Here is a 24,272-nt window from a genome sequence, read left to right on the forward strand (position 1 = left end):
ATGAACTCCTTTTGGTTGTGATGCAGTGATATTTAGCATTTGTTCTTATAAGTTTCTTTTGAAATACAAAAGTTCCTCTTAAGCGATGTCTGCTCTCTCTCATTTTAAACAACCCTCGGATACGGTTCGATAGCTGTTGATTATTTACTTTATACATCATTTGTGCAGTTTTAATGTCAACAATATCTCTGAATTTGAGTGCTTTTAGTTTGATCAGTTTGCACCATATAAAACCAAAGTGAAACAGTAAAATTCAGAACTAAAGTTTATTTTTCACATTTACTCTCCCGTAGAACATGTTTCCACACATGAAAGGTGATGACATAAGCACACATTGTTTCCTCATTTTAAACTCTTAACATTTCAAACTGAGCCGTACCTGGTGTAGATAGATTGATTCCATTGTAAATGACTTGAAGGGAATGAGAGCGCGATGTAAGTAGCAAGTGGAGACATTAACTTTTTGATAGGAAACAATTCATCAAAACCAACAATTTCAGTTAAAAGGTCTCACATTTGCATTTGAATTGATAGCACACTTTGCTTTCATGCTTGCCTTCATTTTTCAGTGAGAAACACTTAACAGCTTCTTTACTCAAAATGACATTTCCCTTATATTCAATTAATTCACATCCATTAGTAAATTTGTGTTTATATCCCAAAAGAGCACTATGAACCCATTCATTTCATACCTTCAGTTCAACAAATGACTGCATGAGTATACACAGCAAACCCTAAATCATTTTCTGAAACAGAATACCAGTTCTGCCTCCACCTTTCATCAAGTATCAAATCAGATCCACACAGGACAAAACATGACAAATGTTGGGCAACAGAATAAACAGACATTCATTAAAGGTCCTAGGACATGCTGCTTTTCGGATACTTTTATATAGGCCTTAGTGGTCCCCTAATACTGTATCTGAACTAGAGCCACTAGAGCCAGTCCCACAATGAGCTTTCCTTAGGATGTGCCATTTCTGTCTTTAAATGCTATCGAGGAGGAGGGGGGGGCAAGGTAGAGAGTGGGGGGGTGAGGCCTTGACCAACTGCTATGCTTCGCTTGTTTGCAAGCCATGAGGTCTCTCTTTTTCTCATGGGCGGGCCAAATTCTCTGGGTGGGCAAAGCAGAGAAAGGGGAGGTAACCTTTCCCCTTGTGACGTCATAAAGGGAAGATTCCAGATCGGCCCATCTGAGCTTTCATTTTCTCAAAGGCAGAGCAGGATACCCAGGGCTCGGTTTACACCTATCACCATTTCTAGCCACTGGGGGACCATAGGCAGGCTGGGGGAACGCATATTAATCTTAAAAAACCTCATAATGTGAAATATGCATGCCATGGGACCTTTAATTCACTTCTACTTCCTCAAAGTTTACTCTTCAAACCATGACTTTACAGCAAAGGGGACTAGTTTAAGAATGTGTTTCTATGGTTTTTATAAATCTCCCTTTGAATGAAAATTATTTAATCAGACAAAAATGCCAAACAGTCCAGTGCAATACAGCTTCTTCATTTAGAGTTAACTTTAAGGGTGCATATAAAATGTTTGCATTTGAACATTTTGCATGCCGTGGAAGTTAATTTTTTTTGGAACATGTTTATGCTAAAATCTAAAGCAGCTACAGTGTAAGGTTTCTCCTGATAAATTATGAAAAATGATCACATAAACTTGTACAAGTTCTGTGGAAAGTAGTGTTTTTGCCATTTTCATCATGACTCTATAAAGACAAAAGTTGAATCTGAACCATGATAGAATGCAACAACAACAAAAAAGCTTCCTTGATAAATAATCACTTCTTCTCCTTTCTCCTTTAATGATCTACATAGTTCTAGCTTTGGGAGAATTGTTTATGTGTCACAGAGAAATATACAAATATATGTATATTCTTACGTCTTCATATAATCCAAAAAGCTGCTGCTGCTGCGGATTCATCATTGCCCATCAATGCATGTTTTCCCTCTACATAATACATATTTTTACAGTTCAAAAACATGATAGTATGGAAAAGAACGTCACAAAAAAGCAACCTTGTCAGTTCATTAATCCGCTCTTCTTTTCCTTTCACTACAAACTAAAGCTTTCTGTGTCTTAATCCCCAATGTTAGAAAAATAATATATTAGACTCTGTTAGTACACAGCTCCCACAAGACAAAAAAAAAAATCTAAAGTGCTCTTAAACATCCCCTGTAGCTCATAGTGGAGGGTCGGGAAGAACAAAACAAACAAGTAATGCAAATTAGAGAGCTTCACTTCACTTCATACAAATGTGGAAAGATTACAATAATGTAAACTACCATTGGTAGTTTCTAGCGCAGAAATTCACACCATATCGACATAATGAAAAATTAAATACTGCATGCACACTCCTGCTAAAATGTATTAAAGCCTGCTGCAGAAAAACCATCCCATTAGTCAGTTCAAACTTGTCCTGGTTTTTTCGGTAAGCTTCAGCAGGAGTGCCTTTCTCCTGGAATGCCTTTTTGGCAAAGAGAAGAAAAAAAAAAAAAAAAAAAAGTGCAACCAAGTAACCGAGTACAAGCGGTGGTCCGGCATGAAGAGTGTTTGTTTCCACTTCCCTTTTTTGCTTTAATGCCTCCAGAAGTCTGAGCCTAGTCATGGCCTGATGTAGACAGAAAAACAGCAATCCATAAACCAGAAATTTAGTGAATACATAAACCATACAATACAAAGAAATGAAATAGGAGTAACTCAAATGTATTTGCTTTGTTATTTACCAAAAAAGTAAAAAATACATGGATATTTGTGCACAAAAAAAAATGAAGAATATGCTTCATACACATACTGAAGTAGACACTGACCTGCGAGGTAATTTGCACCAATTAACATCAACATGCTGCCCATGATGTAAAAGCCCAGGGGGACGCTGCTGAAGATACTACTTTCACCTTTTGGTCATCAGTATAAATAAGGGTAACACAGAGGGGAAAGAGAGAAGAGTAATTACACAACAATGCTAACGTAATAAAATAAACTATTAAAAAGTCTGAATTCAAAAGAAACCTACCTACTCTGTCTGTAGTTGATGGATATTGTCAACTATTGGGCTGTTGGAACGAATTACGCAAGTTGAATCTAATTCGAAAAGTAAAAAAATCCATACTATTTGAATGTGATTTTTTTTGTAAATACTATAGGTTGGCTAACGTTAGCTAATCTCCCTCTTCTCAGGTCACGTCTGATGAACCGTAAGTACGAGAGTGAGAAACACAAGGCATTGTGAGCTAACGTTATGTACTGAGTAACGCTTTAATACAATTGTTATATATTGTTATTTCATTACAGAGTTCTCTGTTGATTTGTGTTTGTCACTAATATGTAAATAATGTAAACAGAGTGGCGTGCCAGAAATGCAACTCGCCATGACGTAGATCCCCTTCAAGGCCAGGCTGATGTCCCTCTAGTAGACAGAACGTGTAACATCAACCACATGCTTATAGTGGTACTGACAATGCATAAGCCTGAGTAGTGTAGTACATATTTTGGTAACTCTGCAAACCCTTGGTGTTCTCTTAATGAGCTTCATGAGGTAGTCACCTGAAATGGTTTTCACTTCACAGGTGTGCTTTGTCAGGGTTAATTAGTGGAATTTTTTCACTTATTAATAAAAAAGCAAAGGGAGGCTACTTTGAAGAATCTAAAATATAAGACATGTTTTCAGTTATTTCACACTTTTTTGTTAAGTACATAATTCCATATGCGTTCATTCATAGTTTTGATGCCTTCAGTGAGAATCTACAATGTAAATAGTCAGGAAAATAAAAAGGAAACGCATTGAATGAGAAGGTGTGTCCAAACTTTTGGCCTAGAGAGAGAGATATATATATATATATATATATATATTGTGTATCAATATTAACTGAAACCATCAGCGCTATTTGGTTTGGTTTTAATTGGACCAAAAGAAAACTAAGTGACTTTCAGATTTTGTCACACATGAAATCAAAAATTTACAAAACACCACAAGGATTAGAAATGTCCCATACTTGCAGGTCACGCCCCAAACACGCTCAAGTATGATCCGCAGCATAATCGATTTAAATGCAGCAAAATGATAGTGACACAAAGAGGAATTTGGTGCTAATAGGACTGTGGTTTTGTCCCTTATCACTCGCATTAAAAAGCACTTTGGGAAAGGGGTCTTTTAATGGCCAGTACAGAGATAGAGCTCATTGCGTCATACTCTGAAAACCACACCCACCGGAAGGAAAAGACAATCAGTGCTAGGGCTGCACGATATAGGTTTGTTTTTACCGTCATCACAATATCAACTGCCGCAATATACATTTCGCAAAAGGTACATGATTCTTTGTTTTAGTTAACACAGCATTTCATTGTTATTTTAACAGCGCATTAGTAAAATGCGCCTAGGCTCGTGCACAGCACACGCACACTATGCTTGCCTAACACACACACACACACACACACACACACACACACACACACACACACACAATGTGGTCTACAAAAACAATGAACAGACACGCATGTGAGACTGAATTTGGCTGATATGTGAGTGCGGTACTGCCTACCGTTTCCATTACCAACGGGCTCTGTCGTCTCCCAGTTCATGGATTTCTGAACCGCCTTCTTCCATCGAGCGTACCGAAACTCGCTCTCTGCAAATGTACAGAAACACCTTTACATTTTAAGCACATAAGAGCTACTGAGAGAGAGAGAGAGAGAGAGAGAGAGAGAGAGAGAGAGAGAGAGAGAGAGAGAGAGAGAGAGAGAGAGAGAGAGAGAGAGAGAGAGAGAGAGAGAGAGAGATTTATTTTCCAGTTGCGTAGAGACGGCAACAGCAGCTCACTGTACCTTCAGGGTTGATCTGAGGCTCGAACTTCTCGGAGGTGACTTCACTCAGGTCCTCTGGGCTCAGACTCCACACACTCACCCCCTCTGCTGCTCCCGCTGCCATCGCTGCTCCGAGAGCAGTGGTCTCGGGCATGGACGGCTTCACTGGAAATAACGATGAATACAATCTTTACTGGTAGTAACGACGAAATGAATAACAAATCATGTAGTGATAATTGTTACTTTGTTTAGGAAACTCTACCACTCAATACCCAGGTTACCAAATACTAGTAGTAGTCATAACAACAATGCATTTTTTAATGGACATATTTAGGGACAACTTTGTAAAGAAATGAAATAATGTGTATTTGTAATGCATATTGGCACATTAACAATTCATTTTAAACCATACGTTTCCAAATATTTGTGGCCATTAACAAGACTTTTACATTGTTAAAACAACTAAAATGCATATTCAGTGTGTTATCATTTATTCCACGATTGTTGCACTAAAATGCTTGCTCTTGGGGGAATAGTTGGGTCTTTGTAAACTATAGAGTGTGGTCTAGACCTACTCTATCTGCAAAGGGTCTTGGGATAACTCTTGTTATGATTTGATAGTATAAATAAAATTGAATTGGGGGCTGTAATGCTTCCAATGTAGCACCATAACAGTTTGATATAACAGTTGTCTAAAAAAGGACATTCCTTGTGCTATAAAAACATGTTGTCATATGCAAGGACAAATTATGCCTCCACTTGTAAACATCCACTATGTTTGGGCTGCTAGTGTGTGCAGTTTTGCACTGGACATCAGGGTGACCCGTCAGTTTGTTTGTTTGTATTACGTACCCACGTGGCTGTCAACAGTTTCCCTCTGGAATCACACTGATCCCTTTTGACTCACTGAATACCTAAAAACATAAGATTAGAAATTAATGAACATCTTACCAACAGGGATACAAAGAATGTCTGCCTGCAGCTGCATCAGCAGCCTGTTGGACGTCATTCCTCCGTCCACCTGGAGCTGAGTTAGCGGGATGCCACTGTCCTGATTCATGGCATCCAGAATCTGCATTCCAAAAATATCCCAATTAATACGCAAATACCTGCATCTAATCGAATAAATAATACAATAATGTAAATAAGCAGTTTTGTAAATAAAATTAGGAGGGGGGATTTTCACACAACTTTTAAATGAAATTCGAAATGTTTTTCAGCAAAAACTGAGTATTATATGAGATGGTAGTAAAGCGTGATTTATGGTGGTGCGGGGGCTCCACGCAGAGCTTTCGCCGTAGCCTACATAAGTGGCCTGAAGTTTATACTTGTGCGCTGGCGTCGAGTTTATGTGTGTGTGTGTGTGTGTGTGTGTGTGTGTGTGTGGGGAGTGTGTGGTAGAGCGAGGGAGAAGTGAGAGAGCGACGGTGATTAGCTTCGGCGTGAGTAGCGACTCTAGAGTCATGGTGGGAGAAACAAAGTGTCTCCCCTGTTCTTTCTGACCACGGTGGGAAATCTGGAGAAGGAAACGTTAGCCCTCTCCTTGATTTCATGTTGTTGGAGAAGAAGAACCCAGAAATCAGTCGGGGCAAATGCATCGCTACCAAACCCTGACGCGCGTCGCCGCGACATGTGGTAACATTTTTCGGGAGGTGCGCGTCAGGCTACGGCGTAGGGTCTGGCGTAGGTCCGTGTCTCCACGTACCTATGTATGTCGCCACGGCGTAGATTTCACGCAGAAGCATAAAATCACGCTTAAGGAGGAGGAGTTTCAAAAGTTAGACTCTACTGAGCTTGTGCAGCCCGTGCCACACTCCAGTGCTCTTCTCCAATGACCAATTAAAGGGATACACCACCGTTTGTTGAAATCGGGCTTTTCACGGTCTCCCCCGGCTGTAGATCGTTGGGCCAACGCATTTTTTGTGCATGCATTGTTTTAGTCCGGTGCAACACCGGCAGCGCCACCGCTAGTTAGCTTAGCGTTGTGAATGGAAGCCTATGTTGCCGGTTAGCATGTTGTGAGTAAAAGTCAGCCAACAAAAGACAAGAAAACAACCTAATTACTTGCACTGAGACAAAAAATGCGTTGGCCCACCTATCTACAGCCAGGGTAGACCGTGATAAGAACTATTTCAACAAACGGTGGCGTATTCCTTTAAGAGAAGGAGAGAGCGCTTACCTCTCGGGTCTGGAAACACACGGCTTCCAGTGCAGCAAATGCGACGTGGCTCTTATTAGTAAACTGAGTTAACCCACAAATGATCCTGTGAATCAGAGGAAGATAGAGTGAATCAGAGAGTAGTTTGCTTTGTTGTGGTTTATTACTACACTACAGAGTAGCTCTTTACCCTCTGGCACTGGGCTCCCAGTATGGTGCATAAAGACCCGAGAATGCAGGAACAAAGTAACAGCCGTAGGATGTACCAACTGACGCGGCCAACTTCTCTGCACCACAACAGAAACAGAAAAAAGGAATTGGAATGAAGGGAAAGTATATTACAAGCCATTACAGACACGAAATCTCTACCTGCGTTTCTCTAAATATGAAGAGTCAAGTAATCAGTAAAGCATCATCAGACCGCTTTTATACAGAGGTGGAAAAAGTACTAAAATATTGTACTCAAGTCACAGTACCAATACTTTGATGAAATATTACTCAAGTAAAAATACCTATTACGCAGTTCAATAAAATGTACTTAAAGTAAAAGTACACAAATGTATAAACATCTATACAAATGTATACACACGTAATAACATAACACATGTCACACATGACATTTAAGACCCTTAGAAAGGTATAATGTGCAATTTTAGTTCATCCCATAAAACGTTTTCAAACAAACAATCAATTGAAAGTGAAAGTACCATACATTCTTAGTTCTGAGGGCCATCCTTCTTTTCTTTACAATCATATACAACAGTTATAATGCAAATCAAGGCCAAATCATGTGTTTCGACTCCATAAAAGGGTTAGACCCTAATGTTCACAGCCCAGACGAAAAGCTAGCTTCTACACACCTACAGTGCATACGGAAAGTATTCACAGCGCTTCACTTTTTCAACATTTTGTTATGTTATAGCCTTATTCCAAAATTGATTAAATTAAATTTTTTCCTCAAAATTCTACACATAATTCCCCATGATGACAACTTATAAAAAGTTTGTTTGAGATTTTTGCTAATTTATTAAAAATAAAATAATAAAATAATAAAATAAGTATTCACAGCCTTTGCGATCAAGCTCAAAATTGAGCTCAGGTGCATTTTGTGTCCACGGATCATCCTTGAGATGTTTCTAAAGCTTAATTGGGAGTCCAACTGTGGTAAATTCAGTTGATTGGATATGATTTGGAAAGGCCCACACCTGTCTATATAAGGGCCCACAGTTAACAGTGCACTTCAGACCACAAAACAAGCATGAAGTCGAAGGAATTGTCTGTAGACCTCCGAGACAGGATTGTCTCGATGCACAGATCTGGGGAAGGGTACAGAAAAATGTCTGATGCTTAGAAATGTCCCAATGAGCACAGTGGCCTCCATCATCCGTAAATGGAAGAAGTTTGGAACCACCAGGAGTCTTCCTAGAGTTGGCCATCCCTCTAAACTGAGTGATCGGGGGAGAAGGGCTTTAGTTAGGGAGATGACCAATAACCCGATGGTCACTCTGACAGAGCTCCAGGGTTCCTCTGTGGAGAGAGGAGAACCTTCCAGAAGGACGACCATTGCTGCAGCACTCCACCAATCCAAGACCACCAAGCCAGACAGAAGCCACTCCTTAGTAAAAGGCACATGGCAACCCGCTTGGAGTTTGCCAAAAGGCACCTGAAAGACTCTCAGACCATGAGAAACAAAAATCTCTGGTCTGATGAGACAGAGATTGAACTTTTTGGCGTGAATGCCAAGTGTTATGTTTGGAGGACACCAGGCACCGCTCATCACCTGGCCAATACCATCCCTGCCAAAGATAGGTGTGCCAAAAGACTTGAGGCTGTAATTGCAGCCAAAGCATTGCTGTACAAAGTATTGATTAAAGTCTGTGAATACTTATGTACATATTATATTTTCGTTCTTTGTTTCAAATAAATTTGCAAACATTAAAAAAAAAAACTTTTTTCATGTTGTCATTATGGGGTATTGTGTGTAGAATTTTGACGAAAAAAAGTAATTTAATCCATTTTGGAATAAGGCTGTAACATAATGAAATGTGGAAAAAAGTGAAGGGCTGTAAGTAGCCCATATCAGCTAATTAGATGTATGTGAATTTATTTTAGCCAGTCTCCTACATACATCGTCCTACGGAAGGGGTGGGCAATTAATTTTCCCAAGGGGCCACATGAGAAACAAGGGACTATTGTGGAGGGCCGGACCAATATTAATTTTATGTCAGCCGGCACGTTCTCAAACGTCTCTTTTTTTTCTCTGGGCATATTAGCGCAGCAGAGTCCACCAAACACTCTTTAATAAACTCCCCTTCAGAAAATGGCTTACTGTTTTTGGCGATTTTGTCACAAAGCTGGTCTTGACGCTTGGTAAGAAAAAGCCTTGTTGCGTTTGCAGCGTAACTAGTAAAGCTTCAGATGTCCGTGCCTGCTCTGCATCAGTCAAGTCGTTGTATTTCTCTGCGTGTTTAGTGTAGTGTCAAATTATAAATTATAATCCTTTAACACAGCAATCTGTTCTCTGCAAACTAAGCACACGGCTTTACCTTTGACTTCAGTAAATAAATACATAGAAGTCCACGTTTGGTTAAAAACTCGGCACTCCGTATCGACCTCTCTTTCCCATGAGCTGACATTTTTGAGGGATAACAGCTCATTAATTTTAACTCAGTAACGGATAGGATTTGTAATGTAGCGAAATACAATACTTCACTCAAAACTTAATCAAGTACATTTTAAAAACTACACAAAACTATAAACGGGAGTACATGTATTTTGTTCCTTTCCACCTCTGCTTTTATATCCCACCAATTTTGGGGGTATAACCATGTAGTTTTAGCGTCTTTAATTGCGTGCTTCTACTGTCCCTTTATAGATTATTAGACATGGATGAAATAACAGCACAGTCCTGAACCAGCAGTAGCACATACCGAGCTCTTCAGATGATCCGATGATCCCGAGATTGTCTTGCAGCCAACGAACCACAGCTCCTGCAATGGCCACAGAGCCCTGGCAACAAAAACAAATCTGAGATTAAAAAGTACTGAATGATTACAATGCCACTTTGTCTACTTTTAGCTCTGTGCTTTTTTATTCGCCTCTTATGAACTTATTTATCCTATGTTGTCATTTCTATGTATATTGTTTTTTTCTTTAATTAAAGCGTTTTCTTTTAATACCAATTCAATTTTATTTATAGTATCAAATCATAGGAGTTATCTCGAGACACTTTACAGATAGAGTAGGTCTAAACCACACTCTAGACCTACAATTTCAGTACGGTTATTCCCGCAAGAGCAAGCATTAATGCGACAGTACTTTTAGGGAGAAACTTCGGACAGACCCAGGCTCTTGGTAGGCGGTGTCTGACGATGCCGGTTGGGGGTGTGATGAACAGTGGCAATAATAGTCACAATAAAGATAATGGAACTGTGACTGGAAATAGTTGTAGTAGTTCATGGCGTAGCAGGGCACTGCAGGGTATAGCAGGGCTGTAAAGTAGGGCTTTGACTCCGAACTTCGTTATTCGAATATAATTTGAATATTTAAAAAAAATAATAATAATATTCAAACATATTCGAGGCAGCCCTTAATATTCAAATCTGTTATGGGCATTCTTTTTTGTAAATGTGTTTGCTTGTAGACATTGTTTTCAATTCAGATTACAAGGCTTTTTCACGCATTTCAAAATGTAATAACTACATGTCGCGGCGACGCACGTCACTCGGCCGTGGCTTGCACTCCTGTCGAAAGCATACCGTTTGTGTTCAATCCAGGGTCTGTCTTTTAATTTTTTTTTTTTAAAACCAGTCGTGGAAGTGGGTTTTTCTTCTGACAACATCATTGCCTGCCTATTGGCATTGACTGATACACTGCCCTCTGGTGGACAGAACATATACAACTTAAGTTTGATACCAATAGAGGTCTTACTGCAGGCATTTAATAGTCAAACTATTATTAATAAATATTTGAATATATTTGAATATTAATATTAATAAACCAACAAGCTTTGGGCAAATGTCAAAACCCTACTGTAAAGCACTTTGAGTTGCATTTAATTGTATGAAAAGTGGTGTAAAAATAAAGTTATAATTAGAAGTATACAGTATATTATGAAAGGAGGTACAGGTGTGGGAATAGATGCTGTATTTAAGATGCTGTACTGTACCTCTAGTGCGTAACAGGCAGGTTTGTCCCGACCAAGTTTGTACGCCACAGTGGTCAGAAGACCATGGTCTGACATTAAAGGCTGCAAAACAGCAGAAACAAGAAAAATGCCTCTGTGTGAAATGTGTGCAGGGATTTCACCATTAACATACAAATATTAATGATTGTACCTTAGCTCCAGTGTTTCGCAAGAGAAAGCAGCCAGTTCCATACCTGAAACACATACTAAAAGTATTAGTTGAGTTTCTGACAAAGACAAACAACACATACATTTGAAAATACGTACATAGAAAGGCCACAACACGTAAACTTAAAACACACAAAGTCGCTTACGTGTTTTTAGCCTGCCCATCCTGAAAACACATCTGTCCAACAAGAGCTGCCGACTGATCCCCAAGACACTGTTATTAAATAACCCAAAAATCAAATCAGGTGGAACCATTGCAAATGCCTCAAAAGACTTCAAAGCAAGTACACGGAGACAATGTTGAAAAGTAAAAATAGAGATAAACTTACCCCTGAAATGGGGATACCTGAAAGAGCTCCAGATTTCTGCCAAAGGAAAGTAATAACTTGTTTAATAAGTGAACTGTGTATTTTAACGTTGAATGTTTTGTTTCTTCTTTTTATATTAATGACTGTTCTAATATCTGATCCTTTTGTAAAGGAAATTTGTGAATTAAGGGACATGAAATTAAGTGTATTTTTCAGAAATAATTGACAGATTAAAAACATTTGTAATTCTACATACATATTCGTAGCTAAAATATCAAAGCAATAAACAGAAATTCCAAATATAAATCAATCATCCCTGACAACAACACTGATAACAGAAGTTAATTACTCATTATTTGACTACATTAAGCCAAATAACAAAAATAAACTGACTCTAATTCTACCCTTTTTTTCATTAAGTGTACTGTAACAATAAGAGGACATCAAGAGCAAGTGTGAACCTGTATAAAATAAAATGTCTTCACTCCTCCACATGAGGCTGTTGTTTTGGTGTGATGTTTAAAGACAGAGAGATAAAGTTGGTAAAATAGAACTGTGCCCAAGAGTGAAGAGATTTAGGAACATTGTGGAGGCAAATAGCCTGTCAGTAGAGCAGTAAACAACCAGCCGAGTGGCATGCCACAACAGAAGCATTGAGGAATGGGGAGCATCCAGTACATTTCCAAAAGAGCGTTGTGTGTGTGTGTGTGTGTGTGTGTGTGTGTGTGTGTGTGTGTGTGTGTGTGTGTGTGTGTGTGTGTGTGTGTGTGTGTGTGTGTGTGTGTGTGTGTGTGTGTGTGTGTGTGTGTGTGTGTGTGTGTGTGTGTGTATGTGTGCGCTTTTGCTGGGTTTACATTCTAGTCACTAATTTTGTTAGTTTGATATGTGGAGCCACTTCTAGTTATTGGTTATAGGACAGCTTTTCATTTGAATATTTAGTTATTGTTTTGTTTGTTGCAGCAGCTCAAGTTGTGTCTGAAGGCACAGGGTGAAAACGCTGCAATAACAACTTTAGCTGGTTTGGGTAAATTATGACATTTTAAACTTCTTCTTCTATCCAAATGTGTATATTGGGCAAATTTGCTCAAATGTTATTTTGTCAGTGGCAAAGATATACAAAAGCAAATTGTATGCTGTTAGTTAAGAGTTAGTCACACCAATGTGGCAGAAAATGACAGCTGGTTGGACCCATTTAATACTTCTTTCCTCCAGTCAGCAATTAAGCAAACTACATTAACAGCTCAGCTGCTGAAACATTAGTGTTCAATATGAATCTTGGAAATGCACTGTGTGATGGCGTATTCACCTTGGCCACGGAGAAGCAGAATGGGTTACTTTGCATGGGAGGAGGAAAATAGTGATGGCGAGTATTACTTACCAGGCTAGAACATATTTTCTACCAGTGAGAAAAAGAGAGACAATGGCAAACAAAAAATGCCTAAAATGCACTTAGAACAGTCAGAAAACACACTAACCAAAAAACAACCCCTCTATTATCTTATTAGAGGCCTGTTGCACTGATGTCACACCAGACACAGCAAAGAAATTGTTAAAAAGTTAATATATATACAATCATTAAAGTGAAATTGTAAGTAGGCTAGACTTTATATTTATGCATGCTCACCATGAGACCATAGATTTCTGAAGAACTCCTCACTCTGGGCAAGATCTCCATGGGAATACCAAAATATCTGACCGGAATTAGAGGAATGAATCATTAACGCCAATTCTGCTTTCCACACAATTTATTTCTTTTGCTACTAATTTGTAGTATTCATTGCAATAAAAAGATATTCTGAATATATTATGTGGCTTTAACATATTCATATTAATGTAAACATGACACAAAAAGGCCAACAGAGGCATTTTTCACAGTTACGATTTACAAATAATGCAATTATCAATGTTTCTTCCCACTTTTCTGTGATATATAAAAAAATAAATAAATAAAATGTATAAATGACTATGTGATGAATTTCAACATGATATTTTTCAAACAACAGGCACCACGATGGGATTAAACGACAATGAAAGACGGCTGTCATACTTGCATAGTTCTGGGTCCCATTCCAAGGTGTGAATGTTAAACAGCATGGTTCTGCTGGCGTTGGTCACATCTGTGCAGTGGACTCCGCCTGACTTGCCTCCTGTCAAACACTTTTGGACAGCCATGAGAGAAAAAAAATCATCATCATCATCATCATCATCATCATCTATCTATGTTTTTCACAAAATGTGAAACAAAAGCTCCAAATTGTCACTATCCCTGCGCAACAACATTTCAATGACATACAACTGCTACTCACCCAAATAAGCCAGGAGTCAACGGTGCCGAACATGGCGCGGTGAGACACGACGGCTTCATGGACCTCGTCCACGTTGTCCATCAGCCAGCGAAGTTTCACGGCGCTAAAGTAAGTGCTGATCGGGAGCCCCGTTTTATGCTGCAGGATGACAATGACATAAACTACTAGTGCCATCAAACGTCTGCGTTTTGTTTTTAAATTGCAAGGTGCTTCAATTAATATCAACAGTACTACCAGCAGGGTTTTTCCTGCATGGAGGACTTTTACGGACAGAACCAGGCTCTTGGCAGGCGGTGTCTGACGGTGCTGATTGGGGGCGTGATGAACAGTGGCAATGATAGTCCCAATAAAGATAATGGAAATATGACTAGAAATAGTAGTTGTAGTAGTTCATGGCGTAGCAGGGCACTGAAGGGCATAGCAGGGCGTTTTAGCCAGCCCCAAAGGACCATCAGTGCTTAAATGATAATAATTGAGAAAAGAAATAGCACTTCAAATCTTCTCCAAGTGTGTTTATCAGCAATTTACCCAAAAACTGTTGAACAAGCAGAACATAAAATGTGAATGGGAGCGCTAATCTCAGTTTTACAGTCCAGAGTCTGGTTGTGTCGAACTCTCCCGGGAATTTTAACAGTAGTATTTAAATATCAATATTATTTTTTAAAGCAGTTTTGTTGATTGGGGTTTCATTTACTCAAGCATAATAGTCATTTTTGTTTATCAAATTATCAGAAATAACAGGAAAATGCATAGATTTCTGTCACAGGGCGACACCCTACCCTACCCTCATTCCCTCATCCCCCCCCTGCAAATTGCTATCTAATCTGTGGGAAACAATGCTTTTGCATGTTTGTGTGCTGCTGCACTTCCCTGTGTGTGTGTAACAAGCATAATGTGTGTGCGCTGTGCTCGTGCACAGCGCACACACATTATGCTTGCGCCTAGGCTCGTGCCTAGGCGCATTTTACTAATTCGCTGTTAAAATAACAATGACATGCTGCACTATTGACTTTAGACCAGGTTTTTGTTGGTCAATGGCGTGATCACTTTCCTCTGCCTCAAGATAGCAACACACCTCCCTGGGTGCAAAGATGGGCGCAGGCGCATTTGCTATTTAAACGGCGTGAGCACTGGATGGGAAATTGACAACTGCGTCTGTCTTAAACTAGCAAAGACACTTGCGTCGGACTGTGCCGGGCGCAAGATAGGGCCCTTACTCTTCGCAAACCGATCATGCTTGCTGTTGTGCGTAGTAACCCCCCCAAAGGCCCATTTTGAGTCCGGAAAAACCCTGTACCAGCAATAAAAATCAGTCAGGTTTGCAGGTCACCATACAAGAGAGAACAGAACGAGACTCACCTTCAAGTGGTTCTTATTCCTTCCTGGAGTTTTGTTAATTAGACGTTCAACTGTTGACTGAGTCCGCAGGTCCAGCCAAACTGAAGAAAAAACACTGCAGTTATTTCATAGCAACCAGAAATCTTTCCAATCCAACATCTGCTTTTGGACTGGGTTTACATTTAGACTGCTTACACTAGTGCAGAATGTCAAATATGTGCCAGGGTAAATGCAAATGATGTGTATACATAATAAAAGGAAACAACTTCACCGATTGCATTGTAGAGGGGCTCCCCTGTCTCTTTGTCCCAAACGAGCGTAGTCTCTCTTTGGTTGGTCACTCCAATAGCTAGACAGATTCAAACGAAAGAATTTCTAAAGATTTTTGATCGTGAACGCTTCTTTGAAATAAAAGAACACTACCTCAAGAGAGCAGGTGGTAGCATAAACATCCATGTGTGAATACCTTTAATGTTTGAGATGTCTATGTTGAGCTGGGTGAGTTTTTCACAAGTCCGCTCCATGCACTCGAACACCGACTGCAGAATTTCTTTGGGGTCTTCTTCCACCCATCTGAAAATTGGAAAGAAAAATCACAACAAACAAGATCTACTAAATTGCGCACGCATCTTTAAGGAATTGTATCGGATCTTTTCACTTACCCTTCTTTAGGGAAGCTCTGTTTGATTTCTACCTGATGATGGCTGAGGAGCTCTGCTGTCTTCGCATTAAACACCTTCAAAGAGAGAAAATAGCAGAGAAAGAATGTAGCTTCAGCCAACAACACATCACCTTATTCTCCATTCATCGAGGGAAAGCTGACTGAGCATGCAGTCACTCTAACCCTGCTAAAAAAACTCCTTTTTGGTGATTCATTGTGGATTTCTGATGTCCCTTTCTTATTTAGATGTCCCTAGCAGTGAAGGGATCCAAACTGGCATCCATTGTTTCCTAAACCTGCTTTCTTGACTCCAGGCTACAGCTCTTTGAAGAACTAACTGAACAGTCGTTAGTATACTCGGAGGTTTCGTAGGCAATTGTAACAATGCATAACCAATAATCACCTTTTCATGGTACAAGAGCCCAAAAAAATCTCTGCACATGTCAAGTGGCATTTACCAAACTCAAATAAGAAGTCACAGTAAGTTAAAACTCAAATTCAAATATTTACTTCTCTAAAATGTTGTAATCTACAGTTGAGAGATAGGTTGCTATGTGTCTTGTTTTAGGTTTCTGACAGTTTGAGGTGACTCATATCAATAAAAGAACTCTTGGCTCTAACATTTAAATCAAAACATCTGTTCCTTTTAGTTAGAGTGACACTTGTGTTTTGCTATGCGTGTCATGCAGTAAACAATATCAATACACTATAAATAAATACAGAAATGTTAGTGGCTTTGATTCGTTAATATTGCAATATATATATCATTTTACATTTTATTTTAGGGCGCCTTTCACGACACCAAAGGTTATTATGTAATATTAATATATGTAATGTGTAAATGGGATTCTGTTATTGTGAATGTAAAAAAGCTACAACCAGAGGGTGACTCCCACACCTTTCCCTGCTCCTATGAGCTTCTCTGGTGCACTGAAAGGCAGCATCATTTGGAGCTATTAGCTAATTAACAGCTTTTTAACCAACAACAAGGCTAATTTATCAGAATGAGATTTACAGCTAGGTTTAAGTTTAAGTTTTCCCTTGCATGGAAGTTGCCTTGGTGTGCAATAAACATATGAAAAGAGAACAAACAATAAAGCAAAGTACCGCAACGGTCAAAACATAAATAATAATTATTAGCGTTAAACGAGACCGCACACTGACTACAAACTGTCACTGTGGTAGCAAGACAACACTCTCCATTATAAAAAAAAACAAAAGCCGGCGAAAAATACACCCAAGGACACCGCATGATTGACAAGCTTATGAGCCGGACATTAAATATATAACACAGCTAGAATATTTAATACCCTGTCCCGCTGCGGTTTGTCTTACCAAAAATCGAGTGGAGCTCGTTCCCTGGTCGATGGCAGCAACCAGCGGCCCCAACATTATCCGGTGTGAGGACGCGGCCATGGTGTCGTTCATATGCAGCAGCCCAAGAGCTTTTGGCAGGGACGGGAAACCAATTATCAACACCGGCAAAGCGGCTCAGGGGCATGCTCAGGGGGCTCAAGCTAATCAGTCGCGGACTACCGACGTATGGGTCGTCCTGGCGCTCAGTGATGACGCAACCATTATACGTCTCACAACCTCACAACCAAATTTTTATCAACATTCTTATCCCCGGGCATTTTCTGTTTTGTATGGTGTTTAGGCTACCATGTTTTTTGTCAAAAAATGAAGAAGAAAAAAAGATAATAAACAAAGTGCAAAAGTCTCTAATCAGGGCCACCGTAGTAATCTTCTCACAAGCATTTCCAGTAGCATGCCAATAATTAAGCTCTGTAGGCTACCTGTCATTGGGGAGAATTTACCGTCTTCGTTTTTTCTTGTGTTCGTCACATTCAGACTAGAGATGTTCTAAAGCCTAAAACGCTGGTATCGGTATCGGGAAGTACTGGAGTTAAAGCGCTAAAGAAAATCTACGTTGAAGTAGTTTATTTGTTCTTTTTCCGTTATAACTGACTGTCAAACTGGATAATAAAATAACATTTTCATGACATACCAACACACTTAATGTGACATAATTTATTCCTCTTGCAGTAGTAGGCTGTGTATATTGATTGGTGGCACAATTTTCACTTAAATTAAAAAGTTTATGTATATATATATATATATATATATATATATATATATATATATATATATATATATATATGGCCAATGACAACTAGAAGAGTTTTTTATATAAACAAAAAGAAGTAGTTCCCATACCGGGAGTCGAACCCGGGCCGCCTGGGTGAAAACCAGGAATCCTAACCGCTAGACCATATGGGAAGATATGTTGAATCATTTTATTTATAAAAATATTGGTAATATTGGATGGATAAATGCAAGATAACTGAGGGACCGAGATCCTCAGGGACCCAAAAGGCCCCTGGCCATTTGTGTGGTAATTTGGTTAATATACGTATGGGATTATCATTACTTAATATTAATTCGCAATATCACCTAAAACAGTGAGGTCGGTTCCTGCATTTTACCTCGTTTTTTAGACCACGCTTTGTCCCCATTTAGTTTAAATACCTCTATTATTTAGGCTGACATTATGCTTACATGTTGCATGTAGACAACTATACATGCATAGTGCAGAGAATGGGAGGAACCTGGGAATCATTAGCGACCCACAGCTCAATTTGGCACCTGGGCCCAATAAAAAAACTTATTATTATTTATTTTACTAACCTTTAACCAACATGTTATCACTTTTTTTCCTAACACATGAGTGTAGGGATATGAATGCATGAGTGAATGCATATAATGAGAACTGAAATTGAAAATACATTAGTCATCTTTTTATGATATTTATTTTGGGCTCTGCAAAAAAGCACATATTGATAGATATAACTGGAGATTGGTGCAAATTGCTGCAAAGCCCTTTTCCAAAGGGAGTTGTGGTGCATTTTTGATTGCGTGAGGGATCCGTTTCTGCCATGTGTCATCCCTCTATTACTCCACTAGGGGGCAATCAAAGATCAAAATAAGCCGGTGGAGCTACTGCTCGACGTCCTTCGAAACTAAACCCAGTTTTATCAACCCCGTAACTCTCCATGAGATTTAAATATTTATATTTCAATGTATGTATCTATTTAAATTTTTTTTTTTTTAAATCTATAATTTACTTTGTCTTTAACAACATATTTATTTATATCAGCTTGAGCGCTCGTCTCTACGGCGACTGGCGATGACGTCATCATAAACGGACAGTGTTGTCATTCCTGAAATGTGGGAAGCGGCTGTCTTTGTATTTGGTTCTTTTTAAAAGATTTTCGTCGTGCTTTAACCACCAAGACTTAAAATGTAAGTAACAAGGTACATTCAGATACGTGATCTGTAAGTTAAAGTTCTTATCGTTCACAAAGACAAAAACAATGTAAGCAAACAAACATCTACAACCGAGAAAACAGGTTCAAACATAAAAAAGGACAATGTGATTTGCGCTAGATCAAGAGTTTGTATAAACCATATTATAAAGGCGATCTAATTCATAAATATTTTGTTAGCTAATGATTGTTGTGTGCATTTTCAGGGCGGACTACTGGAAGTCCCAACCAAGGAAATTCTGTCAGTACTGCAAGTGCTGGATTGCGGACAATAAGCCTGTGAGTAGGCCAAAAGATGCAGTTCATGTTGCTGAGAAAGTTATCCACATAATGCTCATATGTCTCCTTATGTGTGTTTTGCCTCTGCAGAGCGTTGAGTTCCACGAAAGGGGGAAAAATCACAAAGAAAATGTGGCTGCAAAAATCTCTGAGGTATTAACTCTTCTATAGGCTGTATATTCCCTTTTTTTTTCTTAAGCAAGGATGAAATCACTCCACATAGGCGTAAAGTGCTGCCCACTTCTAATTTAGTACATTATATGATCTCCAGAAATCAATTACACTTAAAAAATAAGTGTTTTACTTCAAATGATGAGTTGTATAACTGGATTTTTAGTAATGGTGTGACACGTATCTGCAGTTCTGCGCAACCTGACTAAACAATAAAGTTTGTTAAATGTAAATTTTGTTCCACATTTAAAGGTCCCATGGCATGAAAATTTCACTTCATGAGGTTTTTTAACATTAATATGAGTTCCCCCAGCCTGCCTATGGTCCCCCAGTGGCTAGAAATGGTGATAGGTGTAAACCGAGCCCTGGGTATCCTGCTCTGCCTTTGAGAAAATGAAAGCTCAGATGGGCCGATCTGGAATCTTCTCCTTATGAGGTCATAAGGAGCAAGGTTACCTCCCCTTTCTCTGCTTTGCCCGCCCAGAGAATTTGGCCTGCCCATGAGAGAGAGACATCATGGCTTTCAAACAAGCAAAGTGGCAGTTGGTCAAGGCCACACCCCCACCCTCCACCTTGCCCTCCCCTCTCTCCTCCTGAATGGCTACAGACACAGAAATGGCACATACTAAGGGAAGCACATTGTGGGACTGGCTCTAGTGTCTGTAATTCTGCACCAAGGCTGAATTTCGGGAAAGAGACTTCCGATACAGTATTAGGGGACCAGTAAGGCCAATATAAAAGCATCCAAAGACCACCACTTTTTTTTAAATAAAAAATGTAATGTTCAGGTCATGCAACATGAGTTAAGTTTCATATTCTGAATGAACTCTGCCCATAATCTATACACCTCAAATGAGGGTTCTCAGTGACGCACACAGCACAAGAAAAACATGCCCGTCTTGGCACCCTCCTCAGGACTGTCCGGAGAGATAAGGTCCAGACATAACAATCTGACTCTAAAGCTCTCTTTTTATTGGCTACTAGCTGCTGCCAATCATCTCATTTTATCTTTCTTTCTGCAGATTAAAAAGAAGAGTGTTGACAAGATGAAGCAGGAGGAACGTATGTCTAAAGAATTTAAGGCAATGGAGGAGGCTGCACTGAAGGCATATGAGGAGGATCTGAAGAGGATGGAAAGGGAATCAAAAGGTAATTTTATTATTTATTTTTTTGACATTTTATTGAAATGATGTGTCACGTGGGCTACATGAGGAGCTTAACTTTAATTGATGTTTTTGTGTGTTAGGATCCGGTTCATCTGCCCAAACAACAACACAGCCACCCCCACAACCTCAGGCAAAACCACAGGCAAAACCTCAGCCAAAACCTCAGGCATGGCCCCAGACCAGACCCCAGACCAAAAGACAGCAGAAGAAAGAGAAAGCGAGCGAGAAGTCCAGAGGCCAAAGAGAAGCGCAGGTTTGGGTTGAAGGACAGACAGACGATGGACACACGTACTATTACAACACAGTAACTGGAGGTGGGGAGAACCTGACAACACAAACATTGTCCTGTACACCAACATACTCCCACAATATCTTTATACTTGTATATGGTCAAAGTGACTATTTCCAACATGGTTTTGCCATTTGTATTTTAACTGCAGAATCTACATGGGAAAAACCAGATGGTCTTCATGGAGAAAACTCAGCCTCTGCACTTCCTGGACACACTGAGGTTAATATTTTTTTAGATTCTGTGCATTTTTAGTCGTTTGGTTTTATTTTTTCCAAACTCTGTTGGACTTGCGTTAATATTGTGTTTGGCTTTAGAGCACTTCGGGCTGTCCTTGGATGGAAGCAGTCAGTCCTGATGGTTATACATATTACTACAACTCTGAGACTGGAGGTGGAATATTTCTTTATTCATCTGAAATTATCATTTTAAATACCACTTGTCATTTCTGGATTCCATTTCTTAATCTTCATGGGAGATACTGTCTGATAATCACATGCTCTGTCTTCCTCACCTCACAGAGACCAGCTGGGAGAAGCCAGTGGGCTTTTCTCCGAAGGAATCATCTGGATCTGGATCCAACAAAGAGGGCGAGAGTCAGGAGGAGCCATTAACCCCTCAGGCAGAGCCCGCCTCAGGAGGAGAGGAGAGCTCCAGCGAGGCCCCGGCATCTCAGGAGGCTCAAGTTCCTGAACAAGCCAGCCAGCAGACCAATGCCTCAAAGATCAGCTTCAGGGTGAGAGGAGTCCTGGCAATGAATGGGAATTAGTAAAGAACTAATCTAACTTCTGCCTGTCAAGAGTCTGTGTAAAAAAAAAAAAAAATTAAATAAGAAAAAATTAATTCCAGACCTTCACACTCCCTTGCTTTTTTTGTTTTCAGAAAAGGAAAGCAGAAGCTGAGCCATCAGAAAAGGAGGGAGAAGATAAAATGAGTGACGATGCTCCTAAAGAAGTGCCTGAGGAGATGAAAAAAGAGCAAGATGTCCAAAGCACGACAGCTGAACCTGAGAAAGAGAAGAAAGAGGAAGAGGTGGCACCAGTGAAGATGCGAACCAAAAGGCCGAAAGCCACCAATCCATATGGGGCATGGGAAGAGATCCAGGAAGAGGAGGATCCATAGTAAGTGCTGTTTAACCCTCCTGTCGTCCTCAGAGTCAAATGTGACCCATTTTTAAAGTTCCTACATCAGAAATTTGGGTTTCTTACAAATTACCCAAAAATAACACGGATGGTTCTATACAATGCTCTTCGCAAAGAAAATGAAGGGATCAGATCTCTACTTTCATAGAATATTGGGTGTTTTATTACATTGTATAGCATTTGAAGAAACAATGAAATGGTTTCTAAATAGTACCCTGACTTTGACAGTCTGTGATTATCCACTCACTCGTCACTATTTGTCGAAATAATTTGTCATTTCAGCTTTATTTTAATTCAAAAATGAGGTATAATGTCATGTGAATGAGGTTTATTGATGATGAATTTAGTGTAAAACTATAAGTAATAAGTTGATTGGTCAGTGGTGAATCCGGTGGTACTAATGGAAAAAAAAGCACAGAAAATAACGACAGAAACCTTGAAAAAGCATCTTAAGAAAAGGTTAACCCGGGAGGACAACAAATTGCATGTTGACGGGAAGACAACACAAGGGTTAAATAATAATATAATAATAGTACATTTTATTTAAAGGCGCTTTTCTCGGTACTCAAAGACACCGTACAGGGTTATAAAAGACATTAAAGCAGCCAAAAAAAAAAAATGGTTGATTAGGATATTGATAGGACCATGGATCGATCCACTGATTGATATGCAGCCTACAGACTATGGTACAGACTAAATACCTGTGGCAGTAGCTACTAAAAAGGCTCTAACTGTTCCTTTTTCGTTCTTTTTTTTTCTCTCCTTACGTTCTTTCAGTTCCAAGGTGGACTTACAGCTGCCTCAAGTGGAGGGAAGCGCCGTCAGCACTCATGTCGACCTGCCGCCTGAGCCACAACCAAAGTTCAGGGAACGCATTATCACTTCTCTTGGAGAGGAAGGCGGACCTGCGTCGTTCAGGAAAAACAAGACACAGAACGGCAAATCCCGGAGCCTCCGACAGAGAGACAACGACGACGACTGACCCGATCACATAGAAAAACTTTATGCAGTAGAAGACTTTTACACAAATAAAACTCTCTCTCTCTCTCTGAACTTTTGACATATTGATGAACCTTTTAGATTTTTGAAGTGTAAATGTATTAGGAGTGTTTTTTTTTTTTACATAAGATGCACAGATGTTTTTTTTTTTTTTAGGAACAAAATGTTTGGGGAAAAATTGTAGACAAAGTAAAAAATGCTGTTTCTTTAAATTAAATGTTTTTAATCCTAAAAAAAATTATAATTAAGGTGTGCAACACTTTTATAGTCTTATGTATACAATATTGTCATTTCATCCTATATTCTGGTAAGGGCAGATGTACCCATACAGAGCAATTTAAATAACTTTTTTGTATTTTCCATATTTGAATTTGTTTACCATTATTAGTAATGAAAAGTTATTTTATTAAACATTGCAACGTTTCCTAGTCATAAAGCAGTATGGATAGAAGCGATTAAAGATGGGACGATATGATCTCAATAAATTATGACTGTCCAGATACTGAAAGCAACTTTGTCAGCAAAATGATTTTGAAAATTTGCTAGTCAGTTGGCACACACGTGCAGGGTGTGACGTGTTTTTGGCGAGTGTGTATAAAGCTGATAGGTGGTTTTACCGCACCCTGATTGGCAAAGAACCATGAAGAATATTTACAGACAAACAGTACTGATGCCTGTTTACATTTAATGTAGTCAATGTATAAAGTCAGCTTTACTGTACTTCAGTATGAAGGTTTCACCGCTGTGTAGTAGAAGTTCCCAGCTCATGCTCATTTAGGAAACTTGGCAGATGTTACAAACTGACAGGACAAAAGGTTTGATGACTTGGACAACCAAATGTCTACTTGGAGCACAAATGCCAAAATCTAGTGATGGCAAGATGAAGCCTCACCAAGCATTGAAGCTTTCCAGCAAAGTGGTACGCAAAAGGCTTCATTTGTCTAGGCTCCATTTGCTCAC

At 39.4% G+C, this 24,272-nt stretch overlaps 2 protein-coding genes and 1 non-coding gene across 5 annotated transcripts; 1 reads left to right on the top strand and 2 right to left on the bottom strand.

Annotated features, from left to right (window-relative positions):
* Window positions 1–1,279: 1,279 nt before the first annotated feature.
* On the bottom strand, window positions 1,280–17,489 carry LOC114551188 (glycerol kinase). Of its 3 annotated transcripts, XM_028572354.1 has the most exons (21): window positions 17,276–17,489; window positions 15,942–16,015; window positions 15,746–15,852; window positions 15,551–15,628; window positions 15,301–15,380; window positions 13,942–14,079; window positions 13,683–13,792; window positions 13,260–13,326; window positions 13,014–13,031; window positions 11,657–11,692; window positions 11,474–11,541; window positions 11,311–11,353; window positions 11,142–11,222; window positions 9,904–9,982; window positions 7,164–7,260; window positions 6,995–7,079; window positions 5,767–5,887; window positions 4,837–4,980; window positions 4,554–4,640; window positions 2,823–2,909; window positions 1,280–2,623 (listed from the first exon to the last, which is right to left on the bottom strand). In XM_028572354.1, the coding sequence occupies exons 1-21, from the start codon at window positions 17,366–17,368 to the stop codon at window positions 2,613–2,615; spliced, it is 1,704 nt and encodes a 567-aa protein (XP_028428155.1). In that variant the 5' UTR covers window positions 17,369–17,489; the 3' UTR covers window positions 1,280–2,612. The 3 variants fall into 3 exon arrangements, with proteins under 3 accessions (XP_028428155.1, XP_028428156.1, XP_028428157.1); XM_028572355.1 differs by lacking the exon at window positions 13,014–13,031; XM_028572356.1 differs by lacking the exons at window positions 1,280–2,623; window positions 2,823–2,909 and adding an exon at window positions 3,036–3,068.
* A 659-nt stretch (window positions 17,490–18,148) lies between these two features.
* Window positions 18,149–18,220, bottom strand: trnae-uuc (transfer RNA glutamic acid (anticodon UUC)). The gene has a single exon. It is a non-coding gene; the product is annotated as a tRNA-Glu (tRNA).
* An 891-nt stretch (window positions 18,221–19,111) lies between these two features.
* On the top strand, window positions 19,112–23,396 carry wbp4 (WW domain binding protein 4). The gene is made up of 10 exons (XM_028572166.1): window positions 19,112–19,243; window positions 19,473–19,545; window positions 19,636–19,698; window positions 20,739–20,865; window positions 20,963–21,196; window positions 21,323–21,393; window positions 21,489–21,564; window positions 21,693–21,907; window positions 22,054–22,292; window positions 23,091–23,396. Coding segments are annotated over exons 1-10 (1,305 nt in total). The 5' UTR covers window positions 19,112–19,241; the 3' UTR covers window positions 23,296–23,396.
* The last annotated feature ends 876 nt before the right edge of the window (window positions 23,397–24,272 follow it).

The sequence above is a fragment of the Perca flavescens genome, chromosome 24, assembly GCF_004354835.1.
Source record: "Perca flavescens isolate YP-PL-M2 chromosome 24, PFLA_1.0, whole genome shotgun sequence".
NCBI classification, from domain to species: Eukaryota; Metazoa; Chordata; class Actinopteri; order Perciformes; family Percidae; genus Perca; species Perca flavescens.

What these genes read in the sequence shown, in the direction of transcription:
- wbp4 (XM_028572166.1), top strand. An exon ending in GGATTGCGGACAATAAGCCT is followed by an intron (nt 19,546 to 19,635) that starts GTGAGTAGGCCA and finishes TTGCCTCTGCAG; the next exon opens with AGCGTTGAGTTCCACGAAAG. An exon ending in CTACAACTCTGAGACTGGAG is followed by an intron (nt 21,565 to 21,692) that starts GTGGAATATTTC and finishes CTCACCTCACAG; the next exon opens with AGACCAGCTGGGAGAAGCCA.
- LOC114551188 (XM_028572354.1), bottom strand. Translation starts at nt 17,368, where the DNA reads ATGAACGACACCATGGCCGCGTCCTCACACCGGATAATGTTGGGGCCG. An exon ending in GCCCCTCTACAATGCAATCG is followed by an intron (nt 15,381 to 15,550) that starts GTGAAGTTGTTT and finishes TTTTTTCTTCAG; the next exon opens with TTTGGCTGGACCTGCGGACT. An exon ending in TGGGACCCAGAACTATGCAA is followed by an intron (nt 13,327 to 13,682) that starts GTATGACAGCCG and finishes AATTCCGGTCAG; the next exon opens with ATATTTTGGTATTCCCATGG.